The following is a 13590-nucleotide window of genomic DNA, read 5'->3' on the forward strand; positions in this document are numbered from 1 at the left end:
TTTTGTCTTTTTAAAACAATGGTGGGGACAAATCAAATTGTTTCTGTTTTGAAGAGCATTTATTCACACTGAACAATTATTTATACCTTCTCTCAAATATATAGAAATTGTATTAGAAATGCTATTCCCCTTTCATTCAAAAGGCGCAACGAGGATAACATCCTTTTAATGTATGGGTGCCCTTGAAGATGAGGGTCCCAATACAAGAACTGAAATGAAATATGTGTGCAAACAGTTCTTAGTACTGAACTGTTCTAAGAAGGCCTACCTTCGTACAGAAAATATCCACAAGAATTACCCCTTACCACTTAGCTGAGAGAGGAGTAGGAGAAAATGTGGGAGTAAGGTAAAGGCATTTAAAAAAATACATTGTAAAAAGGAATTAAAAAAATGTAAGAAGCACTTTATGTTTAATCATAGATAAAATGCTTTGTAAAGTACTAAGAAGGGGTATGTATGCATTTAATGACTCTTTAAAACAATGCTTTAAAATTTTTATTGTTTTTATTGTCTGGAATTCCACCTCTCTCTAACAGTGTTGGGCAGTATTCAGGTTACCTATGGTGAGAACATCAGTTGATAATTAATCAGCTGACATGCATTGAGTGCCCCAAACTGGGTTAAAACAAGGGAATACTGAAAATATGTTCCCTGCTTTTTCACAAGCTTATAGTCTAGTTGGAGAGATTGGGGTTAAACTGAAATATTTGGGCTCAGAAAAATAACATGATCAAAAGTAAGGAGGCATGAGACAGACAGCAAATGCAGGAGGAGTGCACTGTGTGGAGTGGTCATTCTGAGTGTCTACCGTGTTTCCCTGAAAATAAGATCTAGCCAGACAATAACTTCTAATGCGTCTTTTGGAGAAAAAATTAGTATAAGACCCGATCTTATTTTACTAGAAAATAAGACCGGCTTTATATAATATAATAATAATATAATACCAGGTCTTATATTAATTTTTGATCCAAAAGACGCATTAGAGCTGATTGTCTGGCTAGGTCTTATTTTTGGGGAAACAGGGTAGTATTTAAAAAAAAGGAGGCTTCAAGGAGTAGGTGGACTTCAAAGGATGCTTATTATCTGTGGTGGATTATTTGCAGAAATGGCCTTAATGATTCTCCTTTCTGTGTTTGCATCTCGGCAATGTAAATTTTCAGCTCCCTACATTAAGAGTGTCTACTCCTGGGGCAGCTGGATAGCTCAGTTAGTTAGAGCAGAGCTGTTAACAACAAGGTTGCCGCTTCAATTCCCGCATGAGATGGTGGGCTGCATCCCCTGCAACTAATATTGAAAACAGCGACTGGACTTGGAGCTGAGCTGTGCCCTCCACAACTAGATTGAAGGACAACGATTTGACTTGGAGCTGATGGGCCCTGGAAAAACACACTGTTCCCCAATGTTCCCTCCCCCCAAAAAACTAAAAAAAAAAGAGTATCTACTCCATTACTCTTTGAATTTGAGTTGGCCTTATTACGGGGGTGCCAGCTCTGAGCAAGAAGGTGCCAGCTCTGAGCCTAGGCCTTAAGATGCCTAGCATGCTTCTGGCCACTCTCTTGGAACATGTCCAGCTGCCATGAATAACCCCCAGCTAAGCCTACTACTGAAGGAAAAGAGACAACATTCCTCAAGACATGAACTGTCTCAGCTGAGGCCATCTGAGACTAGTCAGCCCCAGCAGAGCCATCAGTGAGCCCAGCTGAATACAGAAGAAACCCAATAGGTGAGTCCAGTAAAAATAACCCACAGAATCCTGGGCTAAATGAATGGTATTGTTTTGGAATGGTTTGGCATACAGTAGTAGATAATTGATACAAGGTCTGAAAGGTGGAGATGAAGGGAGAAAGTGTTCTAGAATGGAGATATAACACCAAAAAGGTCAAGAGTCAGAAATGTGTGAGAGGGGTTAAAGAAAAGTGAAGACAACAGTAGAATTGGATGTTTGACCACTTTCAGTAAATCACTAGGAAGACCAGCATTCAAGAGAACATATACTGGAGGCCAGACCTGTATTATTATGCGGCTATATGGTGATCTTCTCTTGAAAGCACTCCATCAGACCATAAGAAATATGAATCCCCACATGTAGAAACACACCGGGAGCATCAGGACCCATTCCTCCAAGCTGGACTTTGAGAGTGAGACATCTAAAACTTACGTGACATACTTTCAAGAAACTGCTAGTGGTGACTTGCAGAATCCCAGATTAAAGATTATTTTGAAGTTAAAGTGCTTTTAAAATCTTAAATTCCCCCAATGTGACTCTATTGGCCATTTAATAACAAACCTAATGCAGTTTTATTAGGTCATTGAATATATTTTTCACCATAAAAAAGCAAAAGAGAAATATTTTTCCTTTAAATGCCAAAAATATGTTCTCATTCTCGTGAGTGGTACTTGCTTGAAAAGAATATTCCTGCAAGATGATGGATTCTGGTTTTAAAAGCAGCTCCTTAAATTTTGTCAGACAGTAGGTGGGAGAGGGGGAGGGATGGAGGTGGAGTGGAGTTAGGGTGAGGGATATGGATGATATTTAGATGGAGCAATGTTTAACCTACATTTCCTCATGTCTGGGATCTTTTATTCCAGCAGCCACAGAAACTTCTTTCATTCCATTTGTTATTATTATTATTTTTAAACTGACTAGTTGACAAAGTCCCATAAACTTTATACAAAATGGCCTTGCTGAGCAACTATTTTATTCAAACAATGCCCGTGTCAGCAGTACCACACGTCATACAATCACGGTGGGCCAGGAATTTCAAGAGAAGGCAAGGAGGCAAGAGAAGTCAAAACCGAAGTGTCACACAAGAACGGAGCGATAGCGGCGTCATACCTGAAGTGTGCCCTGTGTGCGCGCGCGCGCGCGTTGGAAGGAGCGCGAGCGTGATCTAAAGTTGTTTAATTGCGGCTCGTCTCCTGTGAACATGTTGCTCCCTTTTGACTCTTAAGTAACCAGTTCACCCAAAACTTTTCGGAAGCGAGGACCCGCATCTCCTGGGTCACCCCTGCCTTGTCACCCCCCGCGTTTGGGCGTCCTGCGCCGGCTAACAGGTCCCCGATTACTGAAGCGTCACCTCTCAGTCCCCAGTAAACCTCCGCAGCCCACTCGGACTGCAGCCTGGTGGCCGCCCGGCCTCCCATTGCAGCAATCAGGGCGGCCTCAGAGGGAGGAGGCGCGCGGGGAAGGCGAGCCCCAGGAGGACCAGGTCCGGGATCAGCATGGGGAAGGCACGCGCGGGGCGAGTTCGCAGCACAGGTAAACAGGCTGGCCAGGCGCAGGGCGCTGCCGCCGCCGCCGCGGCCACCCAGCGATTTCCAGGCACGCAACTCCGCCTCCAGGGCGCTCACCCAGCCGCTCGCTCGCTCGCAGCCTCAGCCGCCGCCGCAGCACCACTTCACACAAAGGACTGTTACCCGCTGAGCAGCTCCTCCACCTCCTCGTCCTCCTCCCGTGACAGCAGCCCCGACAGCAGGGCTCGGGCGCGGCGGCGGCGCCAGGAGGACCTGTCACTCCCAGCAACCCAGGCGCTGGCAGCGGCTTCATTTATTTATTTATTTTAATTTTCTATTTTGCTTTAATTGTGTTTTTTTTTTTTTTTTGCCCTTATACCTCTTCGCCCTTCTGTGGTTCCACCCACCTCTTCCCTCCCTTCCTCCTCCTCTTTCTCCTCCCTCTCCTCCCATAAACAACTCACCTACACCCCCCCCCACCACCACCAATAAATAAATAAAAGGAGGAGGGTAAGAGGGGGAGGAGGAGTGGTATGGCGTGGGGAGGAGGAGGAGAGAGGGAAAGGGAGGCAGCGCGAGAGAGCGAGGCACAGTCCGAACGGACAGCCCGGAGCCCGCTCGCGCCTCACACCATGAGATGGCGACGCGCCCCGCGCCGCTCCGGGGGTGCCGGCCCTCGGGGCCCGCGCCCGGGTCCCGCCGCCCGCTCGCCGCCGCCGCTGCTGCCGCTGCTGCTGCTGGGGATCGCGGCCTTGGCGCCGGGGGCGGCCGCCGGCATCGAGGTGGCTCCCGCGGGGGCCTCGGTGTGCTACTCGTCCCCGCCCAGCGTGGGCTCCGTGCAGGAGCTGGCTCAGCGCGCCGCGGTGGTGATCGAGGGAAAGGTGCACCCGCCGCGGCGGCAGCAGGGGGCACTCGACAGGAACGCGGCGGCGGGCGAGGCAGGGGCGTGGGGAGGCGAGCGCCAGCCTCCAGCCGCCCGCCCCGGAGCGCTGGGGCGGCCAGCTCAGGACCCGCTGCCCACCGCCGGCGGGACGGTGCCCTCCTGGCCCACGGCCCCGGGACCCAGCGCCAGCGACCCCGGGGAGGAGGCGTCCTATCTGGTGAAGGTGCACCAGGTGTGGGCTGTCAAAGCCGGGGGCTTGAAGAAGGACTCGCTGCTCACCGTGCGCCTGGGCGCTTGGGGCCACCTGGCTTTTCCCTCTTGCGGGAGGCTCAAGGAGGACAGCAGGTACATCTTCTTCATGGAGCCCGATGCCAACAGCAGCAGCCGTGCGCCGGCCGCCTTCCGAGCATCTTTCCCCCCACTCGAGACGGGAAGAAATCTCAAGAAGGAGGTCAGCAGGGTGCTGTGCAAGCGGTGCGGTAAGTCCCGCGCCCCTGGGGGCGTGCTCCGACCCGGACGGGCGGGGAGGTGATGAGCGGGGCGAGGCGGGCGCACTCCGGGGTTCGACGGCTGCGGGACAGACGCCGTGTGGGGGAATGTTTCAGGGTTTCGGACTCCAAGTGAACCTCAGAGGAGGGGGTTTCGCCAACTGTATTCCACAGGCAGCGCCTTCTCTCCACTTTCGTTTTCTAAGGCTTTGCCATTGGTGAAAGGCCAACTTTGGTCCTTGGTTGGGGCCGCCTGAAACTTTTTAATCCCTTGGGGTTTTGTTCACCAAGTAGAGTGGAAATGGCTGGTAGCTTTCTCTCGTGTGCAGTATTGAACTCGGCTTTGGTTAGGAGCTGCTGACTATGGGCCGCCTTTGTGGGGCTTTCCCTTTGCAGGATGAAGGGTGAGTCTTTAGGATTTTAACGGCTTCCCTTCTCTTGGAGTCCTTGAGTGTGGAGATAACCAGAGGCTTGTGTGTATGGAGAGCCTAGACAAGGAAAGGGCAGCGCACTGAGAGTCTTCTAAACGTGGCAGAGGTTTTGGCGAAATCAACGTCCAACAGATAGATGCAGTCTCTACCGTGTGTGCATCTGAGAAGTAGAAAGTTTTTTTTGTTGTTTTTGTTGTTGTTGTTTTTAACGGTGAAATCATCCCAAGAATTTTTGTTTTCACAGTATTTTGGTTTGGAGTATGTTTTGGCACTTGAGTGAATCAGGACAGATGAACGTAATTATGGAGCTTCACGTGTAGGCCCTGAAGAATTTCGGAAGCTATGTTTAGCAGTCATTTTCCCAAACCTTTTAGGATTTACCACTGAAAGTATTCTTCCCAGGTGTCCTTCATATGATCAGGTGTGAGAAATTAGCTGATAATCTAATTACATTTCCTAGCTGATAATCTACATTACATTTGTAAAATAATTTCTAGGTTCTAAATATCTGTATAATTTCCTGATTACCGTATAATCACTAAAACATAGCAGGGTTTCTTCTCAAACCATAAATTAACATGATTACACATCACAAATTCTAATATGCATAATAGCTTTCTCCTGGGTCTTTATTTATCTGTCGAAGAGATGGTTGGGTTAATTGAATCTTTACAAAACTCAGCATCATGCCATGCTCTGACTGCCTGAGAAGCAAAGTGTATCAGTTCGTTTCAATTTATATCTGGTGATGGCCAGTTATTTAAATTTCTGATTAGCAGTTGTGGTACTTATATCCTGCAGTTAATTAATACACAATGATATTGTTTTAATGACAGGAAAGAGCGTTGCTCATCTACCATTTCCTTATCTTAACAGTGCACTTTGGGAGACCTGTTAAGATTGCACCACTCTGTGGACAGAAGCTGTTCTCAGACAGTGGTGCTGAAGAAAGCGGAGGGACGTTGGGATTCCCCAGGTCTGGCTGATAGATGTCACTGTAAAACATGGGACATGCTCTGCTGGGAGCTGTCTTATGAGGCAACACAAAAGCTCCACACCACTGTACTGTAGCATATATTATTCTGTTATAGAATCTAAAACAAAACCTTTTAAGCCATGCCATCCTCCAATTTTCATGTTTTCTAATACGTAATTCAGGAAGGAATTCGTTTTTACCCCAAACCATATGAGTTGTGAATCATTTATTATACATGGTGGGAAGTTAATGTAAAGGGGACTGGAGTTGGCCATGTCGCCTAAGGGGTGTGGGTGTTACTAGATTAGCACAGTGTTGGTTTGCCTTTTAATTGGAAATAAATGTCGAACTTCAGGGATAAAGTTCTTATAAGCATCTAGAGGACATTTGGAAATGGAAAATTCATGTTGTTTGGAGGAATACTATTCCATTTTTGTGCTTCTTAAGGGGAAAAAGCTTCACTAAAGGTAGTTTTACTCTTTTGTTTGCCAGTGAAACAAAATACATAGTTTTAAGTTGTGGCATATTAAGGAAAGCAGGTTTTAAAAATGAACTGGAAATCTCCCTGCATGTAATTGAGTAATTTAAGAAATCATGAGGGTACTGCTCTATGTTTGTGTAATTATTGTGTATGTTTGATGATTTTCGTGTTATATGCATTAAAGTAGGATATTGCATGAAACCTTAACTAATGGGTTTAGCGAAGGACTAACTGGAATCACGCTAAAAGTTTCTCTTGAATTTTTATGAACATAATAGTTATTGTAACATCATAGAATAAAAATAGTGTAAGCTATTTTATATAATGTAGACTCAATAAATCCATACTTGTAAAAGTATGTGAAAACTTGTGACTTCATCCAGTTGTGTGGTCACAGTTAACAATGTCATTCATAACCTACCAGACAAAGGAACACAAACAATTGGGAAAAAATATACAGAGTGAATAGGCGCTGATTTGTCCTGGTTGAGCTGCTGCTGTGTGCTTCTGGTCAGATGATTTCAAGGAGAAATAATGGAACAGAGGGTTCTTCTCTATCGACATGACACTGCCCTGGGGGCGTGATGGTTGTGTTCCTGCCTGAGCCATGATGCTAGGCTGGAGAGGGAATATGGCAAAGTCATTCTGCGATCTCATACCTAGGGGAACAGTTTCCAGCTCTTATGTGTTCAGCTGCTGGGTTGTTTCCTACAAGTTGATCACTATTGTAAAAACCACACATGCAACAGATTAGCCTTAGTGTTGAGCTAACAGAGGTCTTTCCTGAGTTTTTTTTTTCCTCCCTTTTTCTTCTTATCTAAGCTAAACTCCTGAGTAGTGTCTGTAAAAAAGAAGCTCTTCTCTGAAAAATGGACCTTTTGAAACAGAAACTGTTTAGTATATTTTAGAAGACAACACAGAATGCCATAGCTTGTTTACTTTATGTTTGAAGTTTGTGTAAATTACACTTCCTTTACAGTTATTTAAATTCTTCCCAGACTTTGTTTTTTCTCTTGCTCACTGAAGGAGCTAAGAAATATTTCTAGGCTTTATATTCAGCAGACTGCGCAATAATTTGCTGTTCAATTAAATTTCTATTATTGAAACAAATCATTGTTTGAAGTGCTACGTTTTTAGTTTTCAAAGCATTGCAGTTCTACTGGGCAGAAGCTAATTTCCAAAAAGGACTAAAAATACTGATGTTGAATAACATCTATAATTGGGCCATGCAAAATTTGTATATCAATTGTGTTCTTACAAGCCAATCTAAGTATTTGGTATATCATATAATATTGGAATATGTTGATAATGTAAACATGTTTATCAGCTGTTTGTGATAAATGGCACTGTTTTTTCTAATATCCTTAATAACTATTCAATAAAGTGTGCTGACCTTATGGTGTTATGAAAATGAGAAGAATGCTGCAGGGATTTCCCGACCAACATTGAAGAAAATTATTCATAATAAAAAACTATATTAAGGAAGTAGCAATAGGAACAGATACAGCCTGACTGCTTGTATTTCATAAATACACATGTAAATTTAATTTCCCAAGTGTTCGTGACTGCTCTCTTTAAACTGTATAAATCTTACTTTCAAGAATCTATACGGTATTTAAAACCTTCCTGTTGAGTAGAGAAACTATATTTTTAAATATATATGTTAAAAAATGAAACCAAGATAGGTCATTTGGGAAAAGAACTCCTTAAAATAAAAATATTTTAAAAGGAGAATTTAAATATCTGAATTAGAATATTTTACAAGCACTTGGGGATAGTTCTCATCAGTTGTGGGAGATCTATAAATCCTCCGAATCTAGGGAGTGTTTTGCCATATGTCTTAATGTATTAGGTAATACTGGGAAGCTTAAACAGCAATGAGGGTTAAAACAATGAGCTGTGTTCCTGCTAGCCTGTATATTTATAGCAAATGAGAGCAAAAGATGTGATTGGGAGGGTTATTGCCCTTGTCAAATATAATCTATTCATTGTTCAGGAAATCTCCTTTGCTTCAATGCCCATTTTTTCCTGTTATTTTTTTCTTAATTATAAATGTAACATCTTTTAAAACCTATTTTTAAATTTTGGTGACAATTGATGAAATTGCCGGATGTCCAAAGATTCTCAAACTCTCATCTGTCCGTAGTACTTAGAAATACTTGGGTTTTTTGTTTGATTGTTTTTGATATGCTCAAACGACATGAAAAAAATGATCTCTATGGCTAGCTGTGATTGCATGGGTATTTGCTTAGCCTTATAGAAATAAATGATAATAATGAATACATAACGTATATAATGAGTAACAGTGGTAGGGATTCACTGTTATATTCATTGGAAGCACATAATGAAAAAAGTATATGTTGGAAACAAAAAGTAAAAAATTAGGGCTTATTGACTCATGCAAATTGTTACCAAAAACAATAGTGTAACATGCCTTAATCAAAATTTTCATAAGAAAGTGAAAACTAATTTTTAATGTTATTTTTAAATAACAGAAATGGCTATTGTGGACAGTTTTTCATCCGTATATGAATGCTATAAATTTGTGCATGCACATATTACTCTGTACTCGTGTGTTATCATAAAATAAGTTAAAAATAAAGTAACAGTATGGAAGAATGTAGCTACTCCCCCCCAATGTCAGTCACTTTATAACACTTGAACAACTGATGAGTGGTATGTACATCCTGTTATACTTTTAAATCTAAAGTTGAATTATTTGAGCATTTACAGAATACAGACTTAAGTCTTGCTGAATTGAGGTAAGTGCTAGTCGAGAGCTTGTGTTTTCATATCGTTGTGCTTTCATATTGTTTAGTGCCGTGATGCACTTGAGACGAGCGTGTTTCTGAAGCTTGCCTCATGGCTCTCTGTCCCGAAATGATCCATACAAGTTGAAGTACCTAGATAAAATACATTTTGGTGACGATGACAGATAAAAATGAGTTGCCTAGTCTCTGTTTGGTGTAGATCCATTTTATAGGAAACAACGCCCTCTAGTATAGACTTACCATCCAGGAATCCCAGAGAGAGGTGCCTAAGTGCTAATTCCCCCCCCCCTTTTTTTTATGATCTTTAAGAGAAGCAGGATATTTTCCCGGATGGCAAATAGTTTACTTGAGAACTATATCCTAACCTTGGTTCACCCCATTAGGACCTAGTAACATTTATATTTTGTTTTTCATAATAACAAAAAACAAAGAGAAGAAATTTAGTTTACCCACAACTTTGATGGTACCGAGGAGATGGTCCTACCAGGTCCTAACTCAGACGTCACAGGTGTTTTCCCTTCATCTCTATTTCCCTTATGAGGATGCTTCACGGTAAGTGTGCGTGGATCCGAGTGCGTCTTAGTCTGTGAGAGACCAAAGTGTAGGATTGCTGTTCATCATCACACTCACTACCCTTCTCTTGACACCTTGGAATTGAGCTATCTGGGTCCAAGTATGTCAGAAAATGGAGGGCTTAGATCACCAGATTGTGACCGTAGATGATCTTTCTGTCCCAGATAGGCTCCGTGTTCATCCCAAGAGGATACTGATGGTAACCTACCTTGCATCTCTACTTTAGAGGCTTTCCCTTCCAAAGGCTCTGGCTCTGGGCATCTGCCTCAGTGTACTGGGACTTGTAAGCAAACAGTTAAGTGCGGTGCATGATTCTAGAGCTGGTAGCCGGAATTTGGAAGTACTACTGGGCCAAGATAACCTAGAGGAAGAAATCGTTTCTTTTCCTTTTACTCTGTTGTGCCAGAATATGTGAGCTGAACTGAACCCACTACAAAGGGACATGCCTGGTGAAGGCAATAGAGTCTTGGTAGTGGGTGTACCTGGGAGCCAGAGCATGGGGGGTGGGGCATGATAAGAGAGGTGTGTCATTGTCTACGTTGTTAAATTTGGAAAGCCCACACTAATAATGCTGTCATCCGAAATGTTATCTCTAGTCTGGGAATTCCTATTAAGGCAAAGGAAGCTGAAACATAGAGGGGCTAACCAAAACCAAGTGGTTATAACTAGCATTCATTGAGTTTGTATCTTATTTTGCCTCTTGGCTAGATTCATATAACTTGATTACGATGTGTAGGTTAAATACCTGTTCAATAATTAATTAAATGAATAAATGACTGAAGCACTCCAACTCAGTGACAATCACTGTTCTAGGCTAAATTTTGAAAGAAGATGGGGGAAAAGATCTTCTGATTCTTTCTCTTCATGTCTGATTTGGTGAGGTGGGTATGTGAAGGAAGGAGCATTTGGACCCATATCCTGCCAGGACACCATTTCCTCCCCTCACCACCCACAGCCTTACTTCTGGATCAATCTTTGGGCTTCAGAGAAGACTATTTAATTTCCTAAAATTTGTGTTTCCTCGATTACTTCTGGACATTATTTATTCTTTGTAGTCTATAGCCCAGCTGGGAAAAAAATTTCCCTATGTCGTAAAGACTGAGAAGCACAGAAGGGATTCTGAGTGAATCCATATCACTGTTTTTTTGCAGACCCATTTCCAAATCATTCCAATTCATTTTAGGTATTAGATCTCAGTACTCGGAAATTCCATGTTCTTCCTTGGTCTCCCCCAGAGGTGTTACCCACCTCAGTCCAGGTTCAATTCTTGTAACTGAAGATGGAAAAGTACTGCTTGGATCCCTGAGAAATAATAACAAAAAATATTTTTGGTGAATTACTGTTCACTTTTTTTCTTTGTTTTTAACATTACCTCAGCTCTTGGTTAGACTGCAGGTGGGATGGCACCTGTCCATTTGGGCTCTGCTGAATAATGAGATCCTTTCCCTTCACTTTCTCAGTCGGCCCTGGAGATACCATGGGCAATGGTGTGTTATCAGTGCAGCAGCAGATGCAGTGGCAGCATTTTTTTCCCCTGCAGGGAGCATCCTGGCTGCCTCTGTAGAGAACATGGTAACTGTCTACTGATAGAGGAGGAGAAGGATGGCTATGTTTGCTTCAAACAGAATTTTTCTTTAGCCTTTGGCCTGTGGAGGTGATTCCGGTGTTTAGGACTCTTTGGTGACGCCAGGATGGAGGTGTGTGCTCAGAATGGGTGTGCTCATTGTCCTGTCAGCACAAAAGGGTCCCCACGTTGAAATTGCCCAGGTGCTCTACTTCTTTGCCAGCCTCAGCATGTCTGAGATGCTCTTTCCGTCTTTGTCTTCATTCTCATCCAATGAGATTGCTGACATCTTCTCCTCAGAAGCATTAGCAACTTTTCTTTCATGCGAGTGGGAATTTTATTAAAAACTCTAGCATTTTGGAACATAGTCTTATTCTGATATTTGTTTGTTGTTGTTTTTTCAAATTGCGGTAACATAAAATTTACCAATTTAACCATTTTTTAAGTATGTAGTACAGCAGCATTAAGTATTCACATTGTTGGACACCTGTTATCATTACCCATCTCCAGAACTTTTTCACCTTCCCAAGCTGAAACTGCATACTCATTAAACAGGAACTCTCCATTCTCTCTCCCCAGCCCCTGGTAACTACTATTCTATTTTTGTCTCTATGAATTTGAGTATTCTAAGTCCCTCATATAAGTGGCAACATACAGTATTTGTCTTTTTGTGACTGGCATATTTCACTTAGTAAAATGTCTTTGGGATTCATCCATATTGTAGCATGTGTCAGGATTTCTTTTTATGACTGAATAATATTCCATAGTATGTCCATACCACATTTTGTTTTATCCATTCTCCATTCATCTGTCAATGGACACAGGGTTGCTTCTACATTATGACTATTGTGAAAAATCCTTTTACGAACATGGGTGCCAATATCTATTCAGGACCCTGCTTTCATTCCTTGGGTAGATACTCAGAAGTAGAATTGCTGGATCAGATCGTAATTCTATGTTTAATGTTTTGAGGAACCACCGTAAAGCTTTTCACAGCAGCTGTACCATTTTACATTCCCACCAGCAATGCACAGTGTTCCAATTTCTCCACATTTTCACCAACATGTATTATTTTCTATTGTGTAGATAATGAGTGTGAAGTGGTGGTGAGCAGTTTCTATGTTGTTGCTTTCTACTCAAATTTAGTGCCTTTAATTAAACTGTCATTAATAAGAGAAAAAAATTCTTCGAATACAGAGGTGTTTATATATTCAGCTTTTAATTTACACAGCATGTAGACTCCTGAGTCACAAGCAACCAAATGACAAAATTACAACAGATAACAGCTTAATAAAAAACAATAAAAAGTTTAAAGAGTAAGTTTACATATACATAAGAATATGTATTTCTATTCATATTGATATCGATGTCCAGAAAGGCACCTTATCACAATTGGATTAGTACCAGAATCTTTTAATTGATTTTTTCTTATTCATTAATTTTCCTTTTTTTCCCATAATTTCCCTGCCTCTATTCTGTCCACTGCTCCAAATTGCCCTCCATTAAACACTGCACTGGAGGATGAGTCATTCTAAAATACTATTTTATTAGCTCTCTTTCCCTGTTTGGAAACTTTCAATGGATGCACCATGGTTAACCTCTAAATCCTGACATTCAATGTCCTCCGTACTCCAAAGTAAATCTAATCTTCCTCAATTTTACTACTGGGAATGCTTTTATTCAGTCAATAGCAGTTGCTCCATGAACAGACCATGTAATTTTCTAATCTTCCTGTTTGTACATATGCCATTTCCTCTGCCTGGACCTCTTTTCTCCCTCACTTCTGCCTGTGGAAAATCAGCTCATATCCTATTGCTTCCATGACATCAACTCCTAGTAACGATCCTGCTGAAAATACTCATTCTAGCCTTTGAATACAGAGCATCTTTTTACTGTATACTTTAGATCGTGCTATTCCAAATTTCCCGTATATCATCTTGTGTTTTTTTGAAACTGATGTACTTAAAAAATGTTCTGTACATTGTGTGTCTTGCCTTGCCCAGTAGGCCACAGTCTCCTTGTGGGCAGACACTTGGAGTGTCCTCATCTTATTCGCAAGTGAAAAGTGCCCTGGCCTCAGAGACAGAACTGCTTTCCACATGCAGCTTTGTAGTTTAGTATCTGTGTAGTTTGGGTAAGAGACTTTATCTCTTTAGGTCTCAGTTTCCTAATATGCAAAATGAGACAAT

General features: G+C 42.3%; 1 protein-coding gene across 1 annotated transcript in view; it reads left to right on the top strand.

Annotated features, from left to right (window-relative positions):
* Positions 1 to 3866: 3866 nt before the first annotated feature.
* The window catches only part of NRG1 (neuregulin 1), a gene marked incomplete at both ends in the record, with an annotated part of 1021509 nt that continues 1011785 nt past the window's right edge, over positions 3867 to 13590 (top strand). The window contains one exon of the mRNA XM_081045629.1: positions 3867 to 4596. Within this exon, the coding sequence (XP_080901755.1) occupies positions 3867 to 4596 (730 nt within the window). The remainder of the gene's footprint in view (positions 4597 to 13590) is intronic.

This window comes from Rhinolophus hipposideros, assembly GCF_964194185.1.
Source record: "Rhinolophus hipposideros genome assembly, chromosome: 4".
NCBI classification, from domain to species: Eukaryota; Metazoa; Chordata; class Mammalia; order Chiroptera; family Rhinolophidae; genus Rhinolophus; species Rhinolophus hipposideros.